Below are 27,706 nucleotides of genomic sequence, written 5' to 3' on the forward strand. Positions count from 1 at the left end.
CCCCACCCCCCGCTTTATTTTTTATTTATTTTTTTTCAATAATTTATATAGATTCTTCTTTCCCCACCTATTTCCATTATTTTTAAATCTAAAACTAAAACCTTGTTAGCCTTTCCACCCCACCCCCACTAGAGCTGTACTTTGAATATCCTGTCCTCCATTCTTAATTAGCACTTTTCTCAGACAAAACACCTCTTTGACCCTTTTGTCTGTGACATCTTTTGATTATCTGCTCATCTCCACAATCACCACACCCTCAATGTGTCTCTCTCCCCCCACCAAACCGCCCCCCCCCCCAACCTTAAACCAATTTATATTTCTCCCTTCTTCTAACTATGCTTCAGTTCTGCCGAAGGGCCATGAAGGCTCGAAACGTTAACTGATTTCTTCTCCGCCGATGCTGCCAGACCTGCTGAGTTTTTCCAGGTAATTCTGTTTTTGTTTTGGATTTCCAGCATCCGCAGTAGCTTTTAGCTTTTTGTTTTTATAAATGCTGATAGTTATTGTTTTAAGAACGAAAACTAAGATACATTTCTACCTATCTTCAATGCTCCTTCAATTCAACTTTGCGGCTCCAGTCAGACTTAGTAGAACCTTATCCAATATTCAGTTAAATAAATCCAATACAGCCAATTTAATGCAAGTTTAATGTGGGTTACAGATAGTCCGGGACCAGCCAATGAAGCCTGATTCCATGATGGGGAACTCCTGGTGCACTCAGGAAGCACAGGTTGGAAAATCACAGACCAGCAGCTCTGACTTTCCATCCTGCAAAACTAATGGACAGAAAATCATGGACTTTGGCCCCAGCTTCTTGATCTTATTAACCCTTTCAGTTCCAGCAATGCACCATCCTCACTGATGTGAAGCATATCTGCTTCATTGATTATAATGTATTCCTGCCCAGAGTGTGACCGGGGCTATAAAATGTCTCACACCTTTGAAAAGAGCAGAGATCATCAATCCCACTGTTCACTCGAAAACTATTTTCTATTCACGTTAATAACAGCTACCAGCATTTGCCAACACCCTGCTTTGTGCTAGATTCTCCTACCACGCCCTGTCTGAATCCTTATACAGTCTGGTTCTCTTATGCCTTCTGCTCCCCATGTGCAATGAACGTATAAATGACAGGAAATGTGAAAAAAAGAGGAAATGAGAGGATGAAAAGGAAGGAAAGAGGATGAGAAAGGAAAAGAAGGAATGAGAGACAGGGAGAGGTTGAGTCAGAGAGGCAGTAAAAGAAGAAATGTGAGGAATGGAATGACATGTGTTAAAAGTGAGTATTGTGAGTGAGACAGTATGTGAGAGAGAGAGAGATAGGATAACAAGGTGGGAAGAAGAGAAATGAGACAAGGAGAATACATGAATGAGTGAGGAAGAATAGGAATGAAAGTGAAAGGGAATACAACCTTCAGGAAATAAAGCATGTTAAAAGTTACATCGCTGGGCTGGGTATCAGGCTTCCTTGTAAATCATAGTTTAATTACTGTGGGAGTTACCAGTGCACACTCTGGAAAATTAGATTTAAAATATAATTCCACTGGCGCACAGTACATGCTTCCAGCTGTTGAAACATTGCCCCCCGCCCCGCTCTAGAGGATATATTTTCCTCTGTTCGCTACTGTTAACAAAAAAATCAGGGTAATTAAAGAGTTTATTTTGCTAACTCCTTTTGCTATTGAGCCAGGAACATGTACTCCCAATGAGTTTAGACTTTTCTTTTCATTCCCACAAAGTGGATTCTGCATACCTTAAGGATACTCGATGCATATTAAATGAATACTCATTAATGCCTGTCGTCGGTACTCGAACCCTCAATACGTCTTGATCTGTTGGTATATAATCACTAGCTGCAATTCGATCAATGTCAGTCAGGTAACTGCAAAAGAAATGAACAGACTAATGTGAGTAGGGCACCAGTAGGATTTAAAGAATGTATCAGGAGCATTGTGTCCTCAACCTTAGAGCATTAATACACATTAAAATGGACCCATTGTTCAATGAAGGAAATCACAGGAAAGATGTATCATAGATTCAGTGGCAGAAATGTTATAGCACAGAAGGCGACCATTTGGCCAATCCAATCCATGCTAGCTCATTGCAGACCAATCTAGTCAGTCACATTTCCTCCTGCTTTATCCCCATAGCCCTGCAAGTTTATTTCCTTCAAGTGAAACCCAATTTCCTTTTGAAATCGTTGATCATCTCCACTTTCACTATCCAGTAGATAGTGAGTTCAGAAGAACACACAAGAACACAAGTTCCAGGTCATTACCACTTACTGTGCAAAAAGGTTCATCCTCACGTTCCCCCTGTGTCGAAGAACATAGGAAATTGAAGCAGGAATAGACTATAAGGTTCCATGAGCCATTAAGAGCTCTACGTTGTGATAGGTGATGACAGCCTTGCACCCTTCCCAAAGTTTAAAGTGCTAGGCTACCTCCAATTCTTGATACAAGCAGCCTATAAAGTGGGTGAGGATAACACCTCTAAAGAAAGCATTCATCAAAAATTAAAGGCGAGACTCCTTGAGGGTAGTGCGAGAGTAGGAATCTCCCTTAGAAAATGAAGCATTCCAAATCTGAGACACAATGTTGGGGACATTGTGTCTAATTTTAACCCCCTCACCCCTCCAAATAGGTGGAGGATGAACAGGGGGTAAAATTTCCAAACTCTGAAATCCGTTACCAGTCTGTCTTGAATGTGCTGACTTCTGGTTTTAACAGAAGGATATTGGGGGAATGGGAGTAATCTGTTCTCTGGAGGCTGGTCCATTATTTAAATGCCTTAATGATGCTATGTGCCTCATATTTTAGCAGCCAATTAGATCAAGTTTCCACGAGCTGGGTTTTCCTGGATTCGAGATTTGGCAATTGAAGGAACGCAGGATGGACCGGATCCAGCAGATACTTGTCTTTCTAGGACTATTGTGGGTTAGCAGGACTGGAACTTTCCCTTCATCCCCAGAGCTCCAAGCTAACATTCCTTCACCTCAATCACTTCAACCCACACCAGTCCTCATCCTGTGACCTCCCTCTGACCAATCTATCCTCCAACCGATAATCTTCCACCCATCCCATGATCTCCCACTGGATCGGTGATTTGTCCCCTTACCCCACACGATCTCTCCCTTCCTCTCTCCTCCCCATGCCCCACCTTTCAGCACTGGCCTTCTCACCCAACAATTAGCCAGCCACCAGCCTCCAGAGAACAGATTACTCCCACTCCCCCAATATCCTTCTGTTAAAACCAGAAGTCAGCACATTCAAGACAGACTGGTAACAGATTTCAGAGTTTGGAAATTTGACCCCCCTGATCATCCTCCACCTATTTGGAGGGGTGAGGGGGTTAAAATTAGACACAATGTCCCCAACATTGTGTCTCAGATTTGGAATGCTTCATTTTCTGACTGGCCGTCAGCTGTGAAACCTGGGGAAAGAGATCAAATGAGTGCTGTTAAACTCAGCAGGGCCTCCACATTAGCCACATTTCTGAGTTTCCCAGCCAATTTGATCTCCATCAATAAGTGCTGGCCTAGCCAGTGATGTCCACATCCTGTGAAAGAATAATAAAAAAAAAATAGGCAGTTCATCATTTGGGAGGGGCACAAATCTGCATCAGCGCCTTAAAGGTGGGGACTAAATAGGGCAGGTCAACGAAGCACTAATGGGGAATACAAAGAGTATGCAAAGCAGCAAGGAATTCATCTTGAGAAAGTCTCTACGGCTTAAAAATCCTTAAAGCAATGCAGGAAATGTGAATGCCACATCGGCCTCCAGCTTTGTGTGACTGTAGTTTATAATCCCTTTCAGAAGCCCTGCTGCTGCCCAACCTGCCACACCCATAGTTTGTCAGGACACAGAGGTGACAGCACTGATTGACAGTAAAATTCTATAGGGGTCTTAACTGTGTCATTTGAACCCTATTTAATGTATTAATGAGGCCACTGCCTGTTCCTGAGGGAGCACAGACTGCCTAAATCAGGGCCGGGCCGAACATTGGAACAGGTGGACAGCCAACTCCAAAGTATCTATGATTCTGTTTCTGCCTAAGGAGGGGGCAGTAGTGAGATGAAAATCCCAGCTGTTATTTCAATGGGAAGCAAGTAGGGAATTCAGAGAAAACTATTTCACACAGAAGCTAATAGATATTAGCTGATTATACAAGGATTAGGGGACACAGGTTTAACACTTTGGGCAAGAGATGTAGGGGAATGTTGAGGAAAAATGTTTTTTTATACAGCGAGTGGTAAAATAATCTGGAGCTCACTGCTCACAAAGCTGGTGAAAGCAGAAACAATCAATGGGGAAAAGGAAGTTGGATGGGCACTCAAAGGCAATAAACTTGCAGGGCTTCAGGGACCGAGCGGAGGAGTCGGACTGGCTGGATTGCTCCACAGAGAGCTCGCATGGACCGAATGGTCCCCTTATATGCTGTAAATGATTCTAAGGCTCTATATATGGAAATGTAAGACCATTAAATCATATGTCAGCTCAAGAGGCAAACGGTAATCATAATCTTTGAATGAATCATGGTTAGAGGGCAGGAGATAATTGGCCAGAGTGCATGGACGCAATTGAGTCCAAATTTTAAACTTATACATTCCACTCGGCACATTATGTCGGCATTTAAATTGGAAATGCTTATGTAAACTTGTCACGCTGTAATTACACCCTCCCTCCAGTAATGGTGCTGTACCACCATCTTCTGGTTAACTCCTGCTGTGGTAACCAGTTAGAATTTGTCGAACACAGTTCATAACAAGCCGAGCAACAAAAGTCAGATAATCGAATCTGGAGAATTACGGGATGGAGAAGCAGGTGGCTGGATGCTGAGATCAAACAAAAACATATTGGAATTCCTGAGGCAAATTTCCTACATTCCTGAATTATCAAAACAGGCAGCACAGACAGAATTAAAATGCAATGACTGACATCGTTGTTCATTCTAATTGAACTGTGCACAGAGGGAACATCTGAAAGGGAAAAAAAAATTATAGTAAGGACTTACTAATTTGTAGAGTCAAGCAACTGGTACTCCCGACGCCGTTCATAGCATGCCCTTACTCCTGGATCATTCCATAAGCTTTTAATCGCATCCGCATGCAGTCTTTCAAGAGTAGTGATTTTATAGACTTCTAATTCCTTTATTACCTGAGAATTTTCCTGTTAAATTAAATAATAATATAAATGGTAGAAGTGGCATGGATTTGATTCCCTGACTTTTGTTCTCCAGCTTGTTATGAAGTATGTTGGACAAATTCTAAATGGTTACCACTGTAGGAGTTAACCAGAAGGAGGTGGTACAGCACCATTACTGGAGGGAGGGTGTAATTACTGAGTGACAAGTTTACATAAGCATTTCCATTTTAAATGTTGACACAGTGTGCACCAATATAAAAATAAGAATGGAATGTATAACTTTAAAATTGGGATTGAATTACACCCATGCACCCTGGTCCAATTATCTCCTGATTCATTCAAAGGTTACAATTTTTCTTGACACTCTGTGTACTATATCGCAGGACATCAATGAGTAATAAATAAATAATCTCACATCTGAAGCATTTCTTGTCAGCTTTTCTCTTTTATATTTCTATTTCCACATTCATAATGGCAAATTCCTATGTTAACTTGTAAAATCACACACAGGCGCCAGCGGGATTGACTTTACAAAAATGACAATTTAACAATAAAAATTCTAACAGCCAATGGATGACTCTAAATGCCAATATTACAAAGTATCTGAACATTGCCCTTAAACACTAATCTTGAAATGATTCTGCTCCCCCTTTTCCCCTCCACTGACACCTTTAGACGTGGTTTTGACAGCTGCTTATGATTCTATGGGGGAGCTTTCAACATCCACTTCCTTAGAAAGTAAAATCAAGTGGCGTGTACAACTGGTGGCCAATCCACGACCAGCACTCTCTGGCCCACTAAAGCTGAAAATGACCGTGCTTACTCTGAGGTGCTGCCTGCAGACCTGCTATTCCCTGCCCATCAACTCGGCCAAAAATAAATCCCATTCACCCACAATCTCATCCTCATTCACCTACATTCCTCATCTGTATTTATCTTGTGATCTTATGCGGTTGCCAGTGTCACATATATAGGCTGCAAAGATAGTCAGATTGGAAATTAGCTGTGATGACAGCACAGTACAGAGCATTTGCAGCAACGTATTGAATTGTCATGTGGTAAGGATCTGAGGGGCACCTCACCTGGGGGGTATTTTCTCTCCTTCCTTTCCAGAAGTTGAGAGTCCCTTACTGGACGGTCCCTCACTGGAATGCTTGGGCACCAGCTACTCCCCACCTTCTCACCCCAAAGCCATGCTTCATGAGAGCCTTTGAATGCAGAGGACACTGAACCCAACCTAATCATCAACTGACATCAACATGTGCACTTCCATCAAAGTTTGCTGTACAATAGTCATTTTCCCCTCAATAACCCAATATGGTGGCTAACTTTGGCACCCATGTCATTGCTCTAGCTAATTTTCGTTAACTCAGCATTAACCGGGAATCAAACCTGCCTCAGCGATGGTAACGTTATCAATCAGCCATTGATGGAGTCTATCAAAAATAATTTTGAACTCAAACTAGATGGTGAAACACAATTTGAGTGGGTGTCTCAATTACTTGACAAAAAGACGTGGTTAATTGTGTTTAGCAAGTTCAGTACGTGATTAATATTGTGTGCGCTTTTCCCCTAATTAGAAACGTAATTCCAATTCTAAATATAATGTTCTATGTGTATGTTTTGTGTGCTAAGTCCATTCATGCATATTTTTACACAATGTTAATGTAATTAGCAGTGGATTTGCATGATTATTGCTAATTGAAATCAGGCTTACCATTACGCAAATGTTTCCAAAATTATTGGCATTGAATATCTAACTAGTTGACAAATCCCCTGAACCTGATAGCTTAAATCCCTTTAAAAGAGGTAGATACAGAGATTAAGTATGCATTGGCTTTAATTCTCCAGAATTCCCTAGATTTTGGAACAGTTCCCATGGATTGAAAGGTAGAAAATGTAACCCCACTATTCAAAAAAGAAGGGATGGAGAAAACAGGGAACCATAGGCCAGTTAACCCAACATCATTAGTAGGGGAAATATACTAGAATCTATTAATAGGCAAATGATTATAGAGTACTTAGAAAATCATAATATGATTAGGCAGAGTCAACATGGATTTATCAACAGGAAACAGTGCTTGACAAATCTGTTCGTTTTTGAATTTGTAACTGGCAGGGTAGGTAAAGGGAAACCAGTGGATGATGTGTATTCAGATTGCAAAAAAACATCTGATAAGGTACCAAACAAGAGGTTATTACACAAAATTACGGTTTATGGGATTAGGAGCATTATATTAGCATGGATGAGGAGTGGTTAACAGACAGAAAAGAGAGAGTGTGAATAAATGGGTCATTTTTGGTTTAGTAGGCTGTAACTAGGGTACCCTCTCAGCTATTTACAATGTATTCTTAAGTTAGGGGCCCAAGTATCCAAATTTTCTGACAATACAAGGTGAGAGTAAGCTGTGAGGAGGATGCAAAGGGACTTAGATAGGTAAAGTGAGTGGGCAAGAACATGGCAGATGAATATAATATGGGAAATTATCCACTTTGAAAGGAAAAATACAAAAAGCTTTTTTTTAAAAGGTGAGAGACTGAGAAATATTGGCGTTAAAAGGGACTTGGGTGTCATCGTACATGGGTCACAGAAAGTTAACATGCAGGTTCAGCAAGCAACTAGAAAAGCAAATGGTATGTTAGCCTATTACACAGGGATTGGAGTCTAAGAGTGAAGAAGTCTTACAGCAATTGAATAGGGCATGGTGAGACCCCACCTACTATGCAATGTACAGTTTTAGTCTCTTTACAAAAGAAAAGATAAACTTGCCTTGGACAAAATGCAATGATGATTCACTGTCACTGGATCAAAATCCTGGAACATCCTCCCTAACAACAATATGGATGTTTCTACACCACATGGACTGGAGCAGTTCAAGAAGGCAGCTCACCACCACCTTCTCAAGGGCAATTAGGGATGGGCAATAAATGCTGGCCTTGCCAGCAACAGTCACATCCCACGAATGAATAAAAGCAAAGCTAAGTTGATTCCTGGGAAGAGGGTATTGTCCTACGAGGAGAAATTGAGTGGGCTAGGCCTATGTTCCCGAGAGGTGATCTCATTGAAACATAAAAAATTCTTAAGGGACTTGATTGCTACTGGGTGGATATTTCTGCTGGCAAGAAAGCCTAGAACTAGAGATCACAGTCTCAGGATAAGAGGTCTGCCATTTAGGACTGAGAAGAGGAGAAATTTCTTCACTTTAAGGCTCGTGAATCTTTGGAACTCTCTACGCTAGGGGGTTGCTCAATTGCTGAGCATTTCAAGATAGAAATTGCTAATTTTTGAATACTAAGGGAAGTAGGGGAGAGAGGGATGGTGTGGGAAGAGAGTTGAGGTAGAAGATCAGCAATGATCACGATGAATGGCAGAGCAGTCTTGAGGGCTCAAAAGGCCTATCCTACTCACATTTCTTGTGATCTTATGTCCTTACAATGCTCCAAGTTGGAATATCAGGTATTGTTTACTCCCTATAGCTGAGCTATGAGATAATCATAGAAAAGGGACCTGATTCTGTCGCTGTCCCCTCCCCGAGAAGCTTATCTCTATGTAGTTGTGCCAGGGAGCAGCACTCACTTCAGAAGCTATGGGCAGGATCTTCCGGTGCAGGGCCCGCTCGCCCGACGCATAAAATGACGCGGGATGACGGCAGGCGGAACTCCCGATGTCTCCCCGCGTCATTTCCATTTTCAGGTCGGCGGGGGGGCGCAGTTGAGTCAGCTGCGCGCCCGCCGACCTGTCAACGGCCTGTTGAGGCCATTGAAAATGTACTTAACATAGTTAATGGACCTGCCCGTCCAACCTTAGGGTTGGCGGGCAGGCCGGGAGCCCTGGCGGGCTTCAGAAAAAGCGTGAAACCTCATCCACGGGCGGGATGAGGTTTCATGAGGGGTTTTTAAATATTTAATAAAGTTTTCACAAAAAGTGATGGACGTGTCCCAAATCATGTGACAGTGTCACATGAGGGGACATGTCAGGGAAATTTTGTTTTCGTCTCCTTAACATTTTAAAATTTGGAGCCAATCTCCCTGAGGCAGTACTTAGCCTTAATTGGCTCCGCCCACGTAAAATCGATCTGGGGCACCGATTGGAGACACGCCTGCCTGCACCCGCTCCTGCACCTCCCCCCCCAACCCCGATGGGGGGAAAATTTTTCCCTATGTCTGTTCTGTAATCACTTGTTTCAGCTAAAAGGAAATCTGTGAATGTTGGGAATCTGAGGTAAAAGAACAGGTGAAAGTGGACAGACTTTGAAAGAAAAGATGTCGGAACTCACTTTAAATTATCATTCCTTTCCAAGCATTGGCTGACTTGACACATAAGCAATTCCTTCTTGTCTTGTTGCCATTGGCTTGCAGGCAAGCAATGATTTGTTAAAGACCGGGTACGGGAGCTCCAACCAAAAAAAAGCTCTATTATTACTAAAGGGCTCTCTTTCCTCAATCGAAATTTCCTGTTAATAGTTTACTACTTTAATAAATAGCTTCTTGCTTCTAAAACCACCAGAAGCTATTTGTGGTTAAATAGTTACATTCTTCAACAATTAACCAAAACGTTTACAAAAATTTTAATGGAGAAATGTTTCCTGGTGCAATGTGCCTTACGTAACATGGACAAAAAGGAATTATTATCATTATTGTCAGTCGTAAAGGTTGGTATGTCTACTAACTGGAAATTTCCTGCTTTTTCCAGCCTAATTATCAGTAGGAGGGATTTCACCTCCATTTCTTCAATAGTTTAGGTGATACATTTGACCATCCTATTTAACCTGGTTGAACCTTTCATTCCACTGACAGTCTGTCATCAAAACCACATTCTTCTCCCTTCAGAGCAATGCCTACTTATAGCCAGAGTTTCCACCACTGCAGCTAAATCCTAAACCCCATTGACTTATCAAATGCTTCCCTTACTTCCATCCCTGTCTCTACCCTTTGCAAAGCCCCAACTCCCCATTCTCTGTCCTCTTCCCTACAACCTATCACCCTAGCAACTACCAAACTCCACTGGTTGCCTGAACTTAACAAATCAACTTCAAGGTCCTCAGTTTCAAAGCTCACAACAGCCTTATTCTGCCCACTTTGAATTTCACCAGCTATGCAAAGCTCACAGTACCCATCAATGCTTGGAATTCAAGTTATCACCTGATCCCTGCTCCCTCTGCTCCAAAAGAGACTGGTTTAACAAATACTACACACTTGGCCTCTGCAGTTCTCTTCTAAAATCATTTTTTCTTTCCTACCACTCTTCCTGCTGGTCAAAAGCCTCCTAAGAAAAACACCTCTTTGACCATGTAAATGACTTCCTCCAAACCCATCCCTTCCCTGCTGCTCTCTACCTTGTGAAATGCTTTGAGATGTTTCCATCTTACAACTGATACACAAATGCAAGTTATAGTAACACCTTGTTTAGGGAACTGGTTGGTGCAGTAAGCTTTTCACCAGCGAGAGTAGGTTCAAATCCAGTCCAGACTGATGGGATAAATGTCTCTACTGACACCTAGCTATGAGACTTATGGGGCTTTCGACAGTCTCAATCCTGCTCTTGGTGGGCTATGGGCCTACGCACGAAACTAACTCTAATTTGCATTAATTGGCAGTGTCACTCAGATAGGCCCAAGATTAGTTAGTGTGCTGGAATGGAAAATACCACACTGTTGCAGCAGGCATTGCTTTGCTCCAGCTGGACCTGAGAACTGTTCATGCCTTTTTTTAAATAGCAGGCACTGGTGACAGCTGAACAAAAACAAAAATACCTGGAAAAACTCAGCAGGCCTGACAGCATCTGTGGAGAGGGATACAGTTGACGTTTTGAGTCCGTATGACACTTCATCAGAGCTAAGACATGTAGAAATGAGATGAAATATAAGCTGGTAGAAGGGGGTGGGACAAGAGAGCTCGATAGAGGGCCAGTGATAGGTGGAGGCCAAGAAGAGACTGCCAAAGGTGTCATAGACAAAAGTACAAAGAGCTCATCTCATTTCTATACGTCTTAGTTCTGATGAAGGGTCATATGGACTCGAAACGTTAACTGTTTCCCTCTCCGCAGATGCTGTCAGACCTGCTGAGTTTTTCCAGGTATTTTTGTTTTTGTTCTAGATTTCCAGCATCCGCAGTATTTTGCTTTCATCTTACTGGTAACAGTTGTGTTGTTGCCATTTACAACGCCTCTCAACTCATCTTTTGTTTCTTTACTTGTCCCATCACCACCCTTTTCACCTTTCACCATCATCCCTTTTATTGTTTAATCACTCCCACTGTGCATCCTACCAACAGGCCTTCCCTTTTGCTTCTTCCCCCGCCATTCCCCTTTCCTTCCTCTGTACTTGCTGAAATTCTGTTACATCCCTAACTTCTTCCACTTCAAGATGAAAGCTCATTGACCTGAAATGTTAACTCTGTTTCTCTCTCCACAGATTCTGCTTGACCTGTCCAGCATTTTCAGCACATTTTGTTTCTATTTTTGAAGCATATTGTTGGGCCGTGTAGAGCGCACTTTACTTTTGCATCTAGCTTTACTATGCCTCACTAAGTTTGGGGCTACTTGAGACTGACTTTGCACTCCTTGGGCATGGAAAACACAAGAAAAGGCCAAAGACCTTTCTTTAAAGTAATTTCTTGCTCTTTGAATGGAGATATCAGGTGCCTGGTGTAAGTACCCATGAAACATATACTTAGCACTGTCTAGTCTCACTATGAAGAGAACAAATGAGCACTGATAACCTTTCAAGATGTTAAGTACTTTATCTTGATGTGGTCTCCATCACAATCCTTCGTACAGGATGGAATAATTTCAGAAGTGAAGCAAGAACGGCTTCCATTCTCTTGGTATGATGTAATATTTGAACATAGCCCTACTGCGGCTGTGGATGTATAGAATTTGTAAGTGAAATGCATTATTAATAAGGTCCAAATGAAATATTTCCCTATCTCCCTTTCCATGTTGCTTGTTGTCACAGCTGATAAATGCTGGCTACCTGAAATAATACACTTTACTGGCAAAAGCAAATAGAGGATTAATGGTGTGAGATTACCCACTTGAGATTGTCTGGCAAGAAGATAATTTAGTCTGAGCAAATGCTTCATTCAGCCAAACAGGTAATATTTCTGTCAGTATCCTGTTCCTTTTTGCACATGCAAATTAATATTGAAACAAAAATGCCTGTTGACACAAAAGTCCCTGACCTCATCTTCCTCCTCGTTCCAAGTACCTCTTGTTTATAGATACATTCTGCAGTGAAGGGCCAATCTTCCACTGTACATCATTCTTTTCAAAATTCAGGAAAACGTTCCAATATTTTAACATGTAACCCATCCCATATGAATCATAAAGCAGCGCTTTCAAAATAAATTGTTTTTGAGATGTGGGCCTTACCGGGAAGGCCTCATATATTGCCCATACCTAGTTGCCCTGACAACGTGCAGGTGGGCCTTCTCCATAAACTGCGGCAGCTCTTGTGGTGATGGGGGTTCCCACAAAGGTTTCGTGCGAAGAATCCCAGGGCAGTGACCCAACCACAATGAAAGAACAGTAAGGATACTGAGCGAAGGAACCATGGAGCTGACGGTGTTCCCAAGGTGCTCTTGTCCTTCTTGGTGGAGGGATTAAGGGTGAGTGAGGGACTGTCAAAGTAACCTTGGCGGGTACTGCTGTGTATCTTGCAGATTATAGATACGGGAGCCATAGTGCACTGGTGGCTGAGCGGGTGGATGGAGTCCATTGGCAGGAGCGTCAGTAAATCAAATGGCTGAGCACCAGACGCAACAATGAGGCAGTCCTGCCCTTTGGATAACACAATGGCCTGAATTTTTAGATCGGTGGGCGGGCGCAATTGGCAGGTCCGTGATTGGCTACCGACCGCCATTTCAGGCTGGCTGGCCAATTAACGGCCATGGGCGTGGGCTGGCGCTGAGGGAAAGCTCACTGAAGGCAGAAAGCTGCCTTGGGGAGCTGAAGACCTGAAAAATCAAAACTAAAGGTTTGAGAAGCTGAAGGAAAGTGTCCATGCATCATAATAAATCACCTGGAAATTTAGCGACTGAAAATGCTGTCCACAGAAATTTATTTATACTTTATTTCATCACGGAAAGCTCACCCAGCCTGTGGACGAGGTTTGATGAAAAGTGTAAAGGCTGCCTGGCTGATTCGCCCACCTGCCAACCAACGGGCAATGGAAAATTGCAGACAATTGCACCGTTAATGAGCTGAGCTCCTGTCTGCCTGTTTCAGGTGAATGTTAAAAATCTCATGTAACTATTTGAAAAACAGCAATGAGTTCTTCTTGTATCTGGCCAACATTCCCCTTTCAAACAACACCAGCAAAAAAAAAAAGATTAATTGTTCATCTGTCATTTGCTGCTTGTGGAATGGTGATAACAAGAAGTGGTTGCCATTACCTGTGCAACAGTCAGCCTTCTGTAAGCATTCATTAAGTGAGGCAGCCTGAGATCTTCCAATCTCAGTACAAAGTATCACTTAAACAAAAAGGTTCTGAGAGACGGGGCACTAAAATGACTATCAATGGCCTTATACACCATTGACTTTCCTTGTTTTTAAGCACTTGTGCAATTCCAAAAGTGACAACAGGTTGATGCTGATTTTCCAAGCTCACAGCTTCAGCGAACCAGACACATGTACAGAGAAAATGCTGACCTTTTGACAACGATTTCTAATAATTGTGGCACCATGCCAACATTCTTCCACCTGCAGTTTCTCGATAGGTATGGCTGACAGACAAAGCTCCTAGTCAGTAGCTTTAACTTCGAAATTCACCCCTTCCACTCTTATTTCTTAGGGTGCTCTTACAGAAGATGTTTAGGCTCTCAGTCAATAGACTGAACTTAGAAATTCATCCCCTGCCATCCTTATTTCTTAGGGACTCATACAGAAGATGAAATAGAAACTGTTGAAGTATAGACAGAACCATCCTCGCATAAAACAAACAAACAATTGTAATAAACTTGAGCGCAGGATGGGTTTCTTGTGAGAAGCAGTAAACTTTATTTATAGACTCCAGGTGAGGCTACATGCTTGTTCCAAGACCAAAGCTAAAAAAGCTCCACCCCTAAGATTCCCCACGCTTAGGGCTCATTCGCCTCTACAGTCACATGATCCCCATAGCAGTAAGAAATGAGTTAACTTACAATTACTACAACAATCCCAAGAAGGAACAAACTAAACCAGGAGGCTTACATCGGTCATTTTATAACATCATTCATTTTGATCTTACCTTATTTCCCTGCTGCTGGTATTGTATATTCAAGGTGTCCATTGCTCTTACAATGGACTGTATTGCAGTGATTATGTTCTGGTAGACCAACTTTGCAAAGGCTTTCCTCTCTTCCTCTGAGTATCCAGACCCATGGATGATTCTCATCTGTTTGATGAATGTGCTTTTGCCACTTTCTCCAGTGCCTGGTTTAAAAGAGGCACCAACATACAGATTAGACTGCTCAATTATTACAGAATAAGGAAAACTGCCAAAGCATCCACGAGGAACAATCGAGTTCGACATTGTCTTGCACCCAAATCTGCTACACGGTGAGTCACTGATCTCAAAGCCATCCTGTCATTGGAAAGACACGGCTGGAAAGGGAGATGTTTCTCCATGGAAAAGGAAGGGAAGTTCAGGGAAGCACACCCAGGAACCTTGGTGCATGTGTCCTGCAGCTTGTCTGAACTTGGAAAGATTTAATGATGCTCTTCAAGGAGAGAGGGGAAATATAGAGCTCCAAGAGCGTAAACAGGAAGAGGCTATCTGACCTGGTGGGATTGAGATATACGGCTCTTTATTTCTGGGTTGCCAGGCTGACCAGACTAGAATCAAAATCTCAAACACATCAGCTACAGTGTAGTTTAGTGAAGTGGTTTTGGTGCTGGACTAGCAAGCCTAAAGTCAAATGTTCAACTCATTTTACGGCAAGTTATAAAACTGAATCACAATTTGTGAGTCGGCTCCAGAAAAAATAACAATAATAGTTGCTAGATTATGTAGAACACATCTTCCAAATTAAGTATCCAATGTGACTCCAGTTGAAAGTGACCTTGCTAAAAAAAAAAGACCCATTGCAGTCTCCTCAGGATAACTAAGCACAAATGGGCAATAAATGCTGGCCAAGCCAATTGTGGCTCAGTTATTAGCACTTATGCCTCTGTGTCCACTGGTCCTGAGTTCACTCACTACTGGGACTTGAGCACAAAATCTAGGGGCAGAATCATCCCAGATTTGTACTAAGCATGGTAGCAGCCGGGAAAATCGATGCTTTACCCTCTGGCTGCAATAGTGGCTTCTCGCGCTGTATCATACCAATCCCGCCGCGTTAATTATGCATTCCCAGGAAACAGTTTCGATGGCGGGTGAGCTCTCATTCACCTCCCACGCTATCACTCACTGCCTCATCATGCTGGAGCCACATTTACAGTGCAGCTGTGTGCATACCTCTCAGTGCTTCCAGCCCAGGACTGCTGCACAGAAGACATGGCCCAGAAAGGCAAAAAGACTGCAGCCCCAAGATTTAATGACGCATCCCTCGAACACCTTTTGGACACAGTGATGTCCTCTACCCCTGCTCTGGGCACAGGACAGGCAGCTGCATCACCAATCCAGCATGGGAGGCGGTAGCAGCGGTGGTCAGCGCCAATGCCCTGCAAAAGGGGACAGCCACCCATACCGAAACAGGATGAATGGTCTCATTCGTTCCACCAGGTTAACTTACTCTTCTCATCAGTCAACTCACACACTCACAAACCCATCACACATCCACAGGGATCTCACACCTCCAGGGACAACACCACTAACTCTCACACACACACCCTCTCACACACACCCTCACATCCTGCAACACATCATCCCTCTCTCAACACAACTGTGAGTGCTCTCTCTCCTGTACTGCAATGCACTAATTATCTCTGCCATGTGACCGACATCTTCAGCCAGCCAGTCCCTCAGCTCCATCTATGTCCTCACCTCCAGCCAAGAGGACACCTCCTCCATTGCAGAGCTGGAACTAAGCAGCCTGGAAGACCTGTCACAGTGCTTACCCACGCCCTCCACCAGCACAGAGACACACACCTCAGTGGGCCCTAGATCTAGAGCAGGCTCGGGTTCACAATCTGGTGGTCACCGTACGGACACGTGTCCGCAGCAGTGGGAGGCAGGTTCAGCCGAGCTCCCCGTCACTCGGGGGGGCTGCTGGGGAAGAGGCATCCTTGAAGTCCGAGTCAGATGACACGCCTCTGGATTCAGCCTTCCAACTAATTGTGGATACTCAGCAGAAGGTGGGGGAACATCACGCAGAGCTGTTTGCAGCCCTCAACAGAGTGGCATGTGTCAGATGAGTACTTCTGCCTGCTCTCTGGTGAAGTGGCGCCCACATGTGTGCGTATAGAGGATGACCTGTTACCACCCCCTCAACCTTGTCTACTGTCACCATAAAGGGAGCAGCTGGCCCACAGGAGGACAACCAAAGCGAGCCAGGATCCCCAAGGCCTCGGCTCTCTAAAGGACTCATGTCGAAGGCACCAGAGGCAACAGGGCCAACCATTGCACGGGCTGTCTCCATCCTTGCTACGGATGTCAGGGCAGCACCTAGAAGTCTAAGGCATTCAAAAGTTAACAAATTCTGATCATAGTTGGTTGCTTGGGTAAACACATTTTGTCACTTTATAATCTGGAAATATATCCACTTTCACTTAAGCAGTGTAATGGTGTTATTCAGCCTCATTGACAGGCTTCTTAAGTCCTCCCACTGCATCCCCTCAACCACCACCAACACCCCCCATCCCCCCTACGAGCAGTTCAGCTGCATTCAGCCGGCCCACGAGTGATTCTGGAGGGAGAGGTGTGTGTGGGGCAGGTCCTACCGGAGCCTCGTGCAAACACTCTCCCACACACGCAGATCCTTCCTCCATCACACTCATCTCAATGTCCTGAGCATTTTCAATGCTGCCTGCTGGGGTTCTCTTTCAGTTGTCCATCTAAGCTGACCTGCATCTCCACCCACCCACTGATCACACTCCCATGCAGCGCCCGATCTCGCCCACCACGACTCTCGTTTCACTTTCAATTTAGCAACTTTGGTAGTGCTACAGTTCTTCTTTTGCTCCCCCATCCTTTCCCCTCCCCAAGTCACCCATTTCCTTTCCCCCTCCACTGTCGACTCCCCAGCATCACCTTCCACCTCCCCTCTGTGACCTACCAGCCACAACCCTCTTCTTTCAGGGATATCCAGGTTCCCTTCCTTCCCAAAAATCCCGCCCCCATCCACATTAATCTCCCCGGCTCCCTCCTTCCCACCCCCAGGGTCCGTGTCTGCCTCCAAGGCCCCACCAGCCACCCTCGCCAACCCTTCTACCGATACCGTTGAACCCTCAGCCTCCCACCCTACTGCCTCACTCTGCCCTCAGTCATTCTGACCCACTCCCTCATACTGTGCCCACCCTCAGTTCGCTTCCCAGGAGGCACTCCTCAGAGCTCTCCCTTACATGTTCACTTGGATATCCCCCTCTCTGGAATCCCTCTCCCCTCCTTCCCCCATTGGAACTCCTCCCCCACCCCCCGGAACCCCTTCCGTCCATGGAACTTCTCCCTCACCTCCACTCCGGACTCACTTGTGCGCGCACCCCCCCCACCCAAAGTCTTCCCCCGTCACCACCATACTCCTCCCAGCCCCCCCCACCAGACTCACCACCCTACTCAGTCCTTCACCTCCCCGCCTGCACTCCCCCCAACCTGGACTTCCGCCCCATTTAGTCCTTTCCCCTTCCTGACTCCTTCAGAAACCCTGACTTCTTCCTCCAGCCTTACTCCCCCCCAATATCCGCACTCCTTCCTCCCCCTGGACTCCTTCCCCTCTCCGCACTCCTTCCTCCCCCGGACTACTGCCTCCCCCTCGACTCGCTCCCCTCTCTGCACTCCTTCTCCCCTCTTAAATTCTTCCCTTACACCTTCCAACCCCCTTACACTTACATCCCCAGTTGCTGTCTTCTTCCCAGTTACCTCCTCCTCCCCTGGTTGTCCCTCCCCGCTCTGAGCACCCCCGGCACCTTTGTTTCCTCCGTCCCAACCTCCACCCCAACACCTTTGTCCCCCCCTCCCATCCTCCCCGCTGACACCTTCGTTTCCCCCCACCCAACTCGCCCACCAACATATTGTTCCCTACCTTCCAACCTCACCCCAATCTCACTCCCCTGACACCTTCATTCCTCCCCTCCCAACCACCCCCACCAACACCTTCGCTCCCCCCCTCCTAACCTCCCCCACCGACACCTCTTTCTTTCCCAGTCAATCCTAGACCTTCGTCTCCCAACCCCCAGTACACCTTCCTCTCCCAAACACAGCTGGACCTTTCTGTCTACCCTCTTCACCAACATCTGTTGTGAGCAGACCCTCAATGGTGACTTTCCAACTTCCTTGCACTGCTTCGTGGTGGATCCATGTCCATAAGAATCCACCCAGTATGCCATGGACATTCCTCCAGGGTCCCATTGCTGTCCAGCATCTTCTGCGTCTTGGATGTCTGCAACGTGAGCAAGGCCCTGGCGGTATGTCCCGACTTTGGCACGTCACAGTTGTCAAGCCATGTTCTGCACCGGCAGACGATCCAGTGTGGAGGGGCGATTCTGGTGGACCAGCCCTATATCGATATGCAGATGTATTACAATGAGGTTCCCGAAATCCGACGGCTGGAAACGTGGCCTTACCATTGACGGGCTGAGCTGATGATCGCAAACTGGCTTCAAAATGTTGTGAAACCAACTTTCAGCCTTCTCTCCATATCGTCCATTTACACCACCGAACATACCCAACGCTAGAGGGCATGGAAAATTCCAGCCTAGGTTGTGCTCCATTGGCATACTGAGGTAATGCTACACTAATCAGATGAGACTTAAATCAAGTCTTCCTCTTAGGTGAATGTAAAAGATTCCATGGAATGTTTGAAAAAGAGCCGGAGAGTTTTCCCTAGCGTTCTGGCTAATATTTATACCTTAATCGACAACTAAACATCAAATTATCTGGTCATTATTATGTCTCAATTTGTGGGAGCTTTCTGTGTATAAATTGGTTATTGCGTTCTCTTGCAGCACAACAATGACTACACTTCAGAAGTATTTCACTGACACCCAGTTTGGGTTCTGCCAACTGGAGCCAATGAAAATCAGGGGAAAAACTCTCCATTGGTTGGAGTCATACCTGGCTCAAAGGAAGATGGTTGTGGTTGTTGGAGGCCAGTCATCTCAGCTCCAGGACATCACTGCAGGAGTTCCTCAGGGTAGTGTTCTCAATCCAACCATCTTCAGCTGCTTCATCAGTGACCTTCCTTCCATCATAAGGTCAGAAGTGGGGATGTTCGCTGATGATTTTGTAATGTTCAGCACCATTCGTGACTCCTCAGATGCTGAACAGTCCATGTCCAAATGCAGAAAGACCTGGAAAATATCCAGGCTTGGGCTGACGAATGGCAAGTAACATTCATACCACACAAGTGTCAGGCAATGACCATCTCCAGCAAGGGAGAATCTAAACATTGCCCCTTGATGTTCAATGGCATTACCATCACTGAATCCTCCACTATCAACATCCTGGGGGTTACTATTGACCAGAACCTGAACTGGACCAGCCATATAAATACTGTGGGTACAATACTGTGGTCTCAGGTCAGAGGCTAGGAATCCTGAGACGAGTAACTCACCTCCTGACTCCCCAAAGCCTGTCCACCATCTACAAGGCACAAGTCAGGGGTGTGATGGAATACTCCCCACTTGCCTAGGAGAGTGCAGCTCCCATAACACTCAAGAAGCTTGACACCGTCCAGGACAAAGCAGCCTACTTGTTTGGCACCACATTCACAAACATTCACTCCCTCCACCATTAACGCACAATAGCAGCAGTGTGTACCAACTACAAGGTGCACTGCAGGAATTCACCAAGGCTCCTTAGACAGCACCTTCCAAACCAAAAACCACTACCATCTAGAAGAACAGGGGCAGCAAATACATGGGAACACCACCACCTGGAAGTTCCCCTCCAAGTCACTCACCATCCTGACTTGGAAATATATCGCCATTCCTTCACTGTCTCTGGGTCAAAATCCTGGAACTCCCTCCCTAACAGCACTGTGGGTGTACCTACACCATATGGACTGCAGCAGTTCAAGAAGGCAGCTCTCACCACCTTCTCAAGGGCAATTAGTGATGGGCAATAAATGCTGGCCCAGCCAGCAAAGCCCACATCCTGTGAATGAATAAAAAAAAATTAAAGCCCTTTGTTACATCTCGAGGTCACGAAAGGCGTTATAGAAATGCTAATCTTTCCTTCCTTATTTTTCAGTAGTTCTCCAGAAGGAATACTTGCAAAAAAATGTGAGCGACTTTTGTTTGATCCTCAACAACTGACCCAAGCTGAGAGGAAAATGAAAAGAACTCAAAGTTGGAGCCATAGAAAAAGCACACTGCAGCACACAGGGAGTAAAGGAGCAAGGTAATGGGCATGCATCATCCTAACCCAATCTCCAACAGCAACAATGATGTTGAATAGAGGGTGGTTGTCCTCCCAACCAAGTAGTTAGGGAAAAAGATTCTGCGGCTGCATAGCTTCACCCCTCCCATACAAAAGTGTCCTAGACAACTGACCCTACTTAAAGATACTTGAAGTATTGACTGGATCAGGTACCAAGTAAAACATCTTTACTTAAGCCATTTATCTGTTATACACTGATTTCCAAACATTAACACCAGCAGTGCATTCATACAATTACAGAATAGCAAAATGTGCCACTGCATGATTATCTCCTGTTGTATCGTATGTACCTACATAACAAGTTGCTTTAATTCACAGCAAATACATGTGAAATACTTCAAGATATTCCTGAAGGCCCTTTCTTTCTTCAAGTAATAGGTTTGTGAGATGCCAAACCATCTTGTCTGATTAAAGTTCTGATGTTAATGAATATGGTTAATTCATTAGGATTTGAAATCGAATCCAAAACTCATCTCCACTGCAAATAACAGGTATCTCTCATTACCCATATATAGAGTCAGACCAAAATAATAGACCAAAGTAAATATAATTAAGTTATGTACAATATTGCCTTAAACTCAGTGGGTTAAAAATTGGATATGGCACATTTGTAGGCTGGGGACTGTGATGTACTGATACCCCTCGCCCGATCAAGGTAGTTCAGGCAGCAACTTTGCACTACTTGCTCATCTCCATGATTGTGACATGCAGCCCAGCGTTAAACATGCTGCTGACCTTCTGTTTGCTCAGCAGAGAGCCCAGGTTTTTGAAATGCTGGCATGAGTTAAAACTAGGTTGCACTTCTTAAGGCCAGTCTGCACCTCTTAAAACAGGAGTTGTATTCTGGCTGCAGCAGGTGTTGGGACTATTCTTGAAAGAGCTTCTTACAAGGAAGAAAGAGGAACAATTGAGCGTCTAGGCCGGTGAGAGGACACCGGGTTCCCTGATGCAGCTTTGAAGGCCTTAGTCCAAGAGGCGGAAAGGTCTTTTTTATCCAGGGGCCTGGGAGGTTCTTCAGGGAATGTGAGCAGATAGCCACAGAGTTCAATGTAAGGAATCTGGCCCCGTGAACCTGTCTGCAGTGCCAGAAAAGTTCAATGACCTCACATGAGTTGCTAAGGTCAGTGAATGCATCTTCAACTGTCCAGAAACAGAACCGGACTAACCATCTAAATGCTATGGCCAGAACAGCAGGTCAGAGGGTAGGGATCCTGAGGCAAGTAACTCACCCTCCTGACTCCCCAAAGCCTGTCCACCATCTACAAGGCACAAGTCAGGAATGTGATGGAATATTCTCCACTTGCCTGGATGAGTGCAGCTCCAACAACACTCAAGAAGCTTGACACCATCCAGAACAAAGCAGCCCGCTTGATTGGCACCCCATCCACAAACATTCACCCCCTCCACCAGCGAAGGCAGTGGCAGCAGTGTGTACCATCTACAAGATGCACTGCAGGGACTCATGAAGTCTCGTTTGAAAGCACCTTCCAAACCCATGACCACTACCATCTAGAAGGACAAGGGCAGCAGATACAGGGGAGCACCATGGACAATAATCCCACATCCCATAAACGAATAAAAAAAAAATGTCATTTTCTACCCACCACATCACCAACTTCACACATTGTGCAATGCACCCCACCTCATTACTCACTCATTTGCAATATCTAGCTATCATGCCTAGCATTCATATGCTCTGATGCACCCTCTCAAGCTCACCACTGCTGCAAGCCTCACGCCCACATCTCGCAGCTCCCACATTATTCCAACAATGCCAGGCACATCACTGGAACACATTGCAACACCTTTCTCTTGTAGATAAAGGTGGCACAAAACAGGAGGGAGCAACAGAAAACTGATGGGGGATATGCTTGGGTGCATCTCTTGAGCCCCTTGGAGGTTGATGGCATGATAATTATTGGTGCAGCAGTCACTGAGGCTGTTGTAATCTGTGTCATTGAAAACATCCACGATGCCAAATGGATGACAAACTGAGAAATGTTGGTGCTGTAACCAGCTCCAGCCTGAAAGGAGCCTAAGGCATAGAAATTGAACACCACAGTGGCCTTGGCAGCCACTGGCAGGTCCCTTGTGCAGCTAAACTCATGTTCAGACGTGCATGTTTAAGAGAGGGCAACAACAGGAGCTGCGAGGCCCAAAATGAGAGGTTGGGCACCATATCAGTGTTAGACTCTGACTGATGCCATAATCTGCCCATTTTGCATGCTTCTGATGCATACAAGGCCCTCACATGCTATTGCCCTTCCAAATGTGCCCATCTTAATCCCTGCTGGGATCTTGTAGCACTGATACCTGTGCTTAGGAGCGTAACTTTGCAGCATATCTAACTACAATTGTGGTGAATTGTAGCTCCCTTACCGCTACTCCAACCTAAATCAGAAAATTCAGCACAAAATAATGCAGCAAAATTGAAAAATGTGGCAATTACGGGTAACTTAAAATTTAGTGTATATTTATATATAAGAATCAAGGTTAGAGAGAGAGAAAAAATTTTATATGCATTATCTTTTTTGTTAAATATTCTGCTCAACCTTTTATATAATTCTATGTTACCATCTGACAGACTTCACACTCTATGCAATGTTTAGGGCTTAGTGCCACTGTTGGCTGTTCTGCATAAACATTTTTGTTCACATGATATATTCTTAGCCTTCTACTTTCTGGTGAAGAATATTGACTGACCTGCCCCATTTGTCCGTTTCCTGTAAAAACAAAGGAATCCAAGCAGAGTTTCCACAACCCTTCCATAATGGATATGCGCAAGCACATTATTTAACTGTTTCAGAAAGGAGCTGATTAGTTGAGGTTGGAGAGATGATTAGAATTTAAGGTAAAATATGTAAAGATAATTAAAGGCCTCCCTGATTGTTTGCTGCTATATGTGGGAAGAACATTGGCTGCGGGAGGCAGCAGGACACAGCTGAGTGCTGGAGATTTTGACATCTTGAATATTCTCAAAACTTTCATTTTGTGATGCAAAACTCTCCAGCAGGTGATATAACAATGGGAATAAGTCTGTGGAAAAGTAGATTTGTGCATGAGCTGGTGGGGAGCAGGCTGGATAAACTGAATGGACTTTTCTCATCCCAGATATATTCTCTGCATTACTATAGCTCCATCTGCCACATGTCAGTTTTTTTTTAAAAGTGTTATTTCCAGTTTTCATTGATTACTGAAGACGTAGGTTTTCGATCTGGGGGGTTATTACGTTAATGTAGCAAAGTGCATCATAACAATTTACACCCACACAAATCATGTCTCAAGGAGATGGAAGCAGGAATTTACAGCATTTGATTTCAACTGCCAGGAATTCATACCAGCACTCAAGGCAATTGGAAGAGAGCCAGCACATTTTGTGTTTTCATATGTGGTAACAAGAAAACCTGGATAACTAAGGTCACTTAAAAGGAGCAGGAAGTCCAAGTGTGACACAGATGGAATTAAAGGCATTTATGTGAATGCAATTACTTTACTGGACCAGATGCTTTTTTATTTCCCCTCTCATTGCTATCTCTGGCCCTCCCTGCTTCCCTGCTGGGAAGCGCACATGAGCATTGGGTGAGGGCCGGTTTACTCTTCCCTGTGCAACTCCCTATGGTTGAATTGCTGCCAAGTTTCACTGGCCATGCTGAGAAACGGAGGGTGTAGATCAGAGATCTCTCATGGAACCACACCTCAGAATGAGTCAGAATTCTTGGGAGAAAGTGGAGGGAAGCCAAAAATGTGTATTTTTAAAATTAGACCTTTACATATTTTGCAGATGTTACAGGTATTTTCTGGTACATATCTATATAGGATTACACTGGATATTTGGCACTAAAACAAGCCATTCAGCCCAGCTAGCATTTATGCTAATTTGAGCCTCCTCCCATCTTTTCTCATCTAAATCTACCAACATAACCATCGATTCCCTTCTTCATCATATGTTTGTTTCACTTCCCTTTAAATGCATTGATACTATTTGCTTCAACCACACTGTGGTAACAAAGCTCCACATTCTCACAACATTCTGGATAAAAAAGTTTCTTCTGAACTTATTGAACTTCTCCAGTAACTATCTTATATTGATGACCCCTTGTTATGCTCTACCTCACAAAAGGAAACAATCTCTCTCTGTATCCACTCTATTAAAGCCTCTCAGAATTTTAAAGACCTCTATCAAGTCACATCACAGTCTTCTTTTTTCAACAAAGAGACACAGCCTGTCAATCCTTTCCCAATATGTGTTTATTCATGAGTTTCTGAGATCATTCCTCTAAATCTTTTCTGCACTCCCCTTAATGCCTCTATATCCATTTTATAATATGGCGACCAGAACTGCGTGCAGTAGTCTATTCGTAGTCTAACCAAGGTTCGATACAGGTCTAGCATAACTTCTCTACTTTTCAATTCTATCTCTCCAGAAATAAAGTCTGGTGCTTGGTTTGCTGTTTTTATGGTCTTGATGCATTTGCAATGCGAGTACACAAATTATCCAATGGATCTTTATAAAGTGGCTTCACACCAGGGCTAGGGTTATAATGTTGACAGTCAAAATCAGACTGCTGCAGACAATTTCTTGTCAGGATCTCATGCTTTTAATTCCAGTAAATTTGTGCCTTGAGTTTACATGAATACTTTTTTCACATCGACGTTCATGCAGTAACATGTCAGCAGTGCCTTAGTGGATATCACTCCTGACTCTGAGTCAGAGGTTGTGGATTCAAGCTCCACTCCAGAGATTTGAGCACGTATTCCAGGCTGACACTCCCAGTGAAGCGATGGTGGAGTGCTGCGCTGTTGTGGGGTGCCGTCCTTTGGATGAGACATTAAACCAAGGCCCTGTTTGCCCTCTCGGGTGGGTGCAAACCCCCCCCAGTGTCCCGGGCTACTGGTCATTATCGCATTGTTGTTTGTGGGAGCTTGCTGTGTGAAAATTGGCTGCCAGGTTTCCTATATTACAACAGTGACTACACTTCAAAAAGTATTTCATTGACTGTAAAGTGCTTCAGGAGAAGCTAAGAGGTGAAAAGCACAGTAGAAATGTCAATTCTTTTCCCCTTATGGCACCTTTATTGTCCACCGATTCAAGCTAGATAATGGGCAGAATTTTACGCCCCACAGGCGGGCGCTTGCCTGGCCCGATCGGGCGTAAAATAGCGCGTGATGGTATCGGGCGAGCGTCCCGACATCATTGCACACTCGTGCGATATTTCAGTTGGCGGACGCTTGCGAGAGTCAGCAGCGCGCCCTCCGACAATTAACAGGCTATGAAGGCCATTAAAGTAAAAATTGACGACGATTTTTTTGCTGCTCGTCCAACCATATAGGATCAGCCAGGCGGCCTTTGAATTTTTGAGGAAACCTCACCCAAGGGGTGGGGGTTGAGGCTCCCATGATTAATTTTTAAAAAAGATTAAAATTTTGTGAAAAAATTTTCATCCTCCGGACGTTGAGGTGTCTCATTCTGGCGCGTGGACATTTTTTTCCCCGATTTTAAATTCTGTTTTTATTGATTTTTACATTCGTCAGCTCCCTGAGGCAGCTCTCTGCCTTTAGCGGGGGCTTTCCTTCCGTGCTGACTTCAGTGCTCACCCTCCTCCCGCCACTCCCCCCCCAACCCCGGCAGCGCTGAGCCTTTCAGTGCATGCGCCAATTAACGGCCAGCCGGCGTGAAGTTGCTGCCCACGTCCCGTGAATGAATTTTTTTTTTTAAAGTCATGGCCGGGGGCCAATCGTGGTCGGCAAGTCCATTCCCTGGCCGCTCCCGAGCCCACCCACCCAAAAATTCTGCCCAGTGTTACAATTTTTCCCTCGTTTTGCCTATTGGGATTGTCTGCTGGGGTATGGGGATTCATGCATCATCGATTGGCGGAAATGGAAGGCACATTCTGTGAGGCTTATCGGACACAAAATCCCCACATGCGGAAAGTTCTCGCTTGAGGAGCGCAAATTCATAAACTCTCAACCGCAAAGCGAAGGAGTAAAATCCCAACATAACTACCTTACACTCGATGTTCCGTGAAATTTTGACTCCCACTGGGAGGAAAGAAACAGCTCAGTGGACATTTCAAACCTCCTTTTAAAATATGAGGCAGCATTACTAATGAATAACCGGACAGATGAGAGAGAGCGCTTTAACCGACTGAAATGGTTGAATGAGATTGCATTGAGGCACCTCCCTCTCCACTTACCTAGAACTAGGAGTTTGAGCTGCCTGCGCTGGTTCCGTTTCTGTTGTTTTAATGTCTTGTTGATTTGTTTGTTGATATTAGATGCCACTTTTTCATCCTCCGACAGACAACCGAAACAGTGACAGCAAGGTAGAGAACCCACATGCGACGCCATACTCGGTTGGAAAGCCCTTCAGCTTGCACACAGCTGAAACTGGCCAAAGACCTTGACGTGAAACTTCCCTGAAACTCGCCAAACACCTGAAGCTCATTGAAGCAAGGGACCTGCCAGTTAAAATGGGGCGAGGTTCGCTCTGGGTTGCTCTTTCTTCTCTAGTCTAACATCAACATGAAAAGTTTGTTCCTTTTAAATAAATCCGGGCACAAAAAGGACGAGAGAGAGAGAGAGAGAGAGAGAGAGTTAGCCCATCTCCTTTGAAACTTAATAATCGGAAGGATACTGCAACAGTTTCGCATCATCTAAAGAGCCAAGAATCTGCGACACGCCCACTCCGAAATCTTACTGAATTTGTGGTTGCATGAATGAATGCTATGAGCTTACGACGGGCAATAACTGCCTGACAATGTATTGTTTGGGAACTTAGAAAATAGAAATGCAGGAGTGACATACGTTGGAAGTCGGCGTTAACGGAGCTCAGTGAGAAAAGAGCAAGACAAAATAAGCAGATTTGACTTTCCACAAGTATTGAAGACACAGCAGGTGGAATTTTATGGCCCCATTGCAGCGGTGGTGGGGGCGGGTCCGTATAGTGCGGTGGGCCGTTCAAAACTCCATTGACTTTGGCAGGACCATAAAATCCCGCTGACGTAAAACTCCGCCCGATAACTTGTTGGTTAAACAGCATTAAAACTG

At 44.6% G+C, this 27,706-nt stretch overlaps 2 protein-coding genes across 2 annotated transcripts in view; both read right to left on the minus strand.

The window, feature by feature from the left end:
• LOC144688927 (guanine nucleotide-binding protein subunit alpha-14-like) overlaps positions 1–27,245 on the minus strand; it is a 52,138-nt gene extending 24,893 nt beyond the window's left edge. Inside the window, exons 1-4 of the mRNA XM_078555963.1 lie at positions 26,854–27,245; positions 14,372–14,556; positions 5,014–5,168; positions 1,754–1,882 (exon numbers count right to left, since the gene is read on the minus strand). Coding sequence (XP_078412089.1) covers positions 1,754–1,882; positions 5,014–5,168; positions 14,372–14,556; positions 26,854–27,007 — 623 coding nt within the window. The 5' untranslated portion in view covers positions 27,008–27,245. The remainder of the gene's footprint in view (positions 1–1,753; positions 1,883–5,013; positions 5,169–14,371; positions 14,557–26,853) is intronic.
• Positions 1–27,706, minus strand: part of LOC144688937 (TLE family member 5-like) — a 647,395-nt gene that overhangs the window by 517,864 nt on the left and 101,825 nt on the right. The window lies entirely within an intron of this gene.

This window comes from Cetorhinus maximus, chromosome 13, assembly GCF_964194155.1.
Source record: "Cetorhinus maximus chromosome 13, sCetMax3.hap1.1, whole genome shotgun sequence".
NCBI classification, from domain to species: Eukaryota; Metazoa; Chordata; class Chondrichthyes; order Lamniformes; family Cetorhinidae; genus Cetorhinus; species Cetorhinus maximus.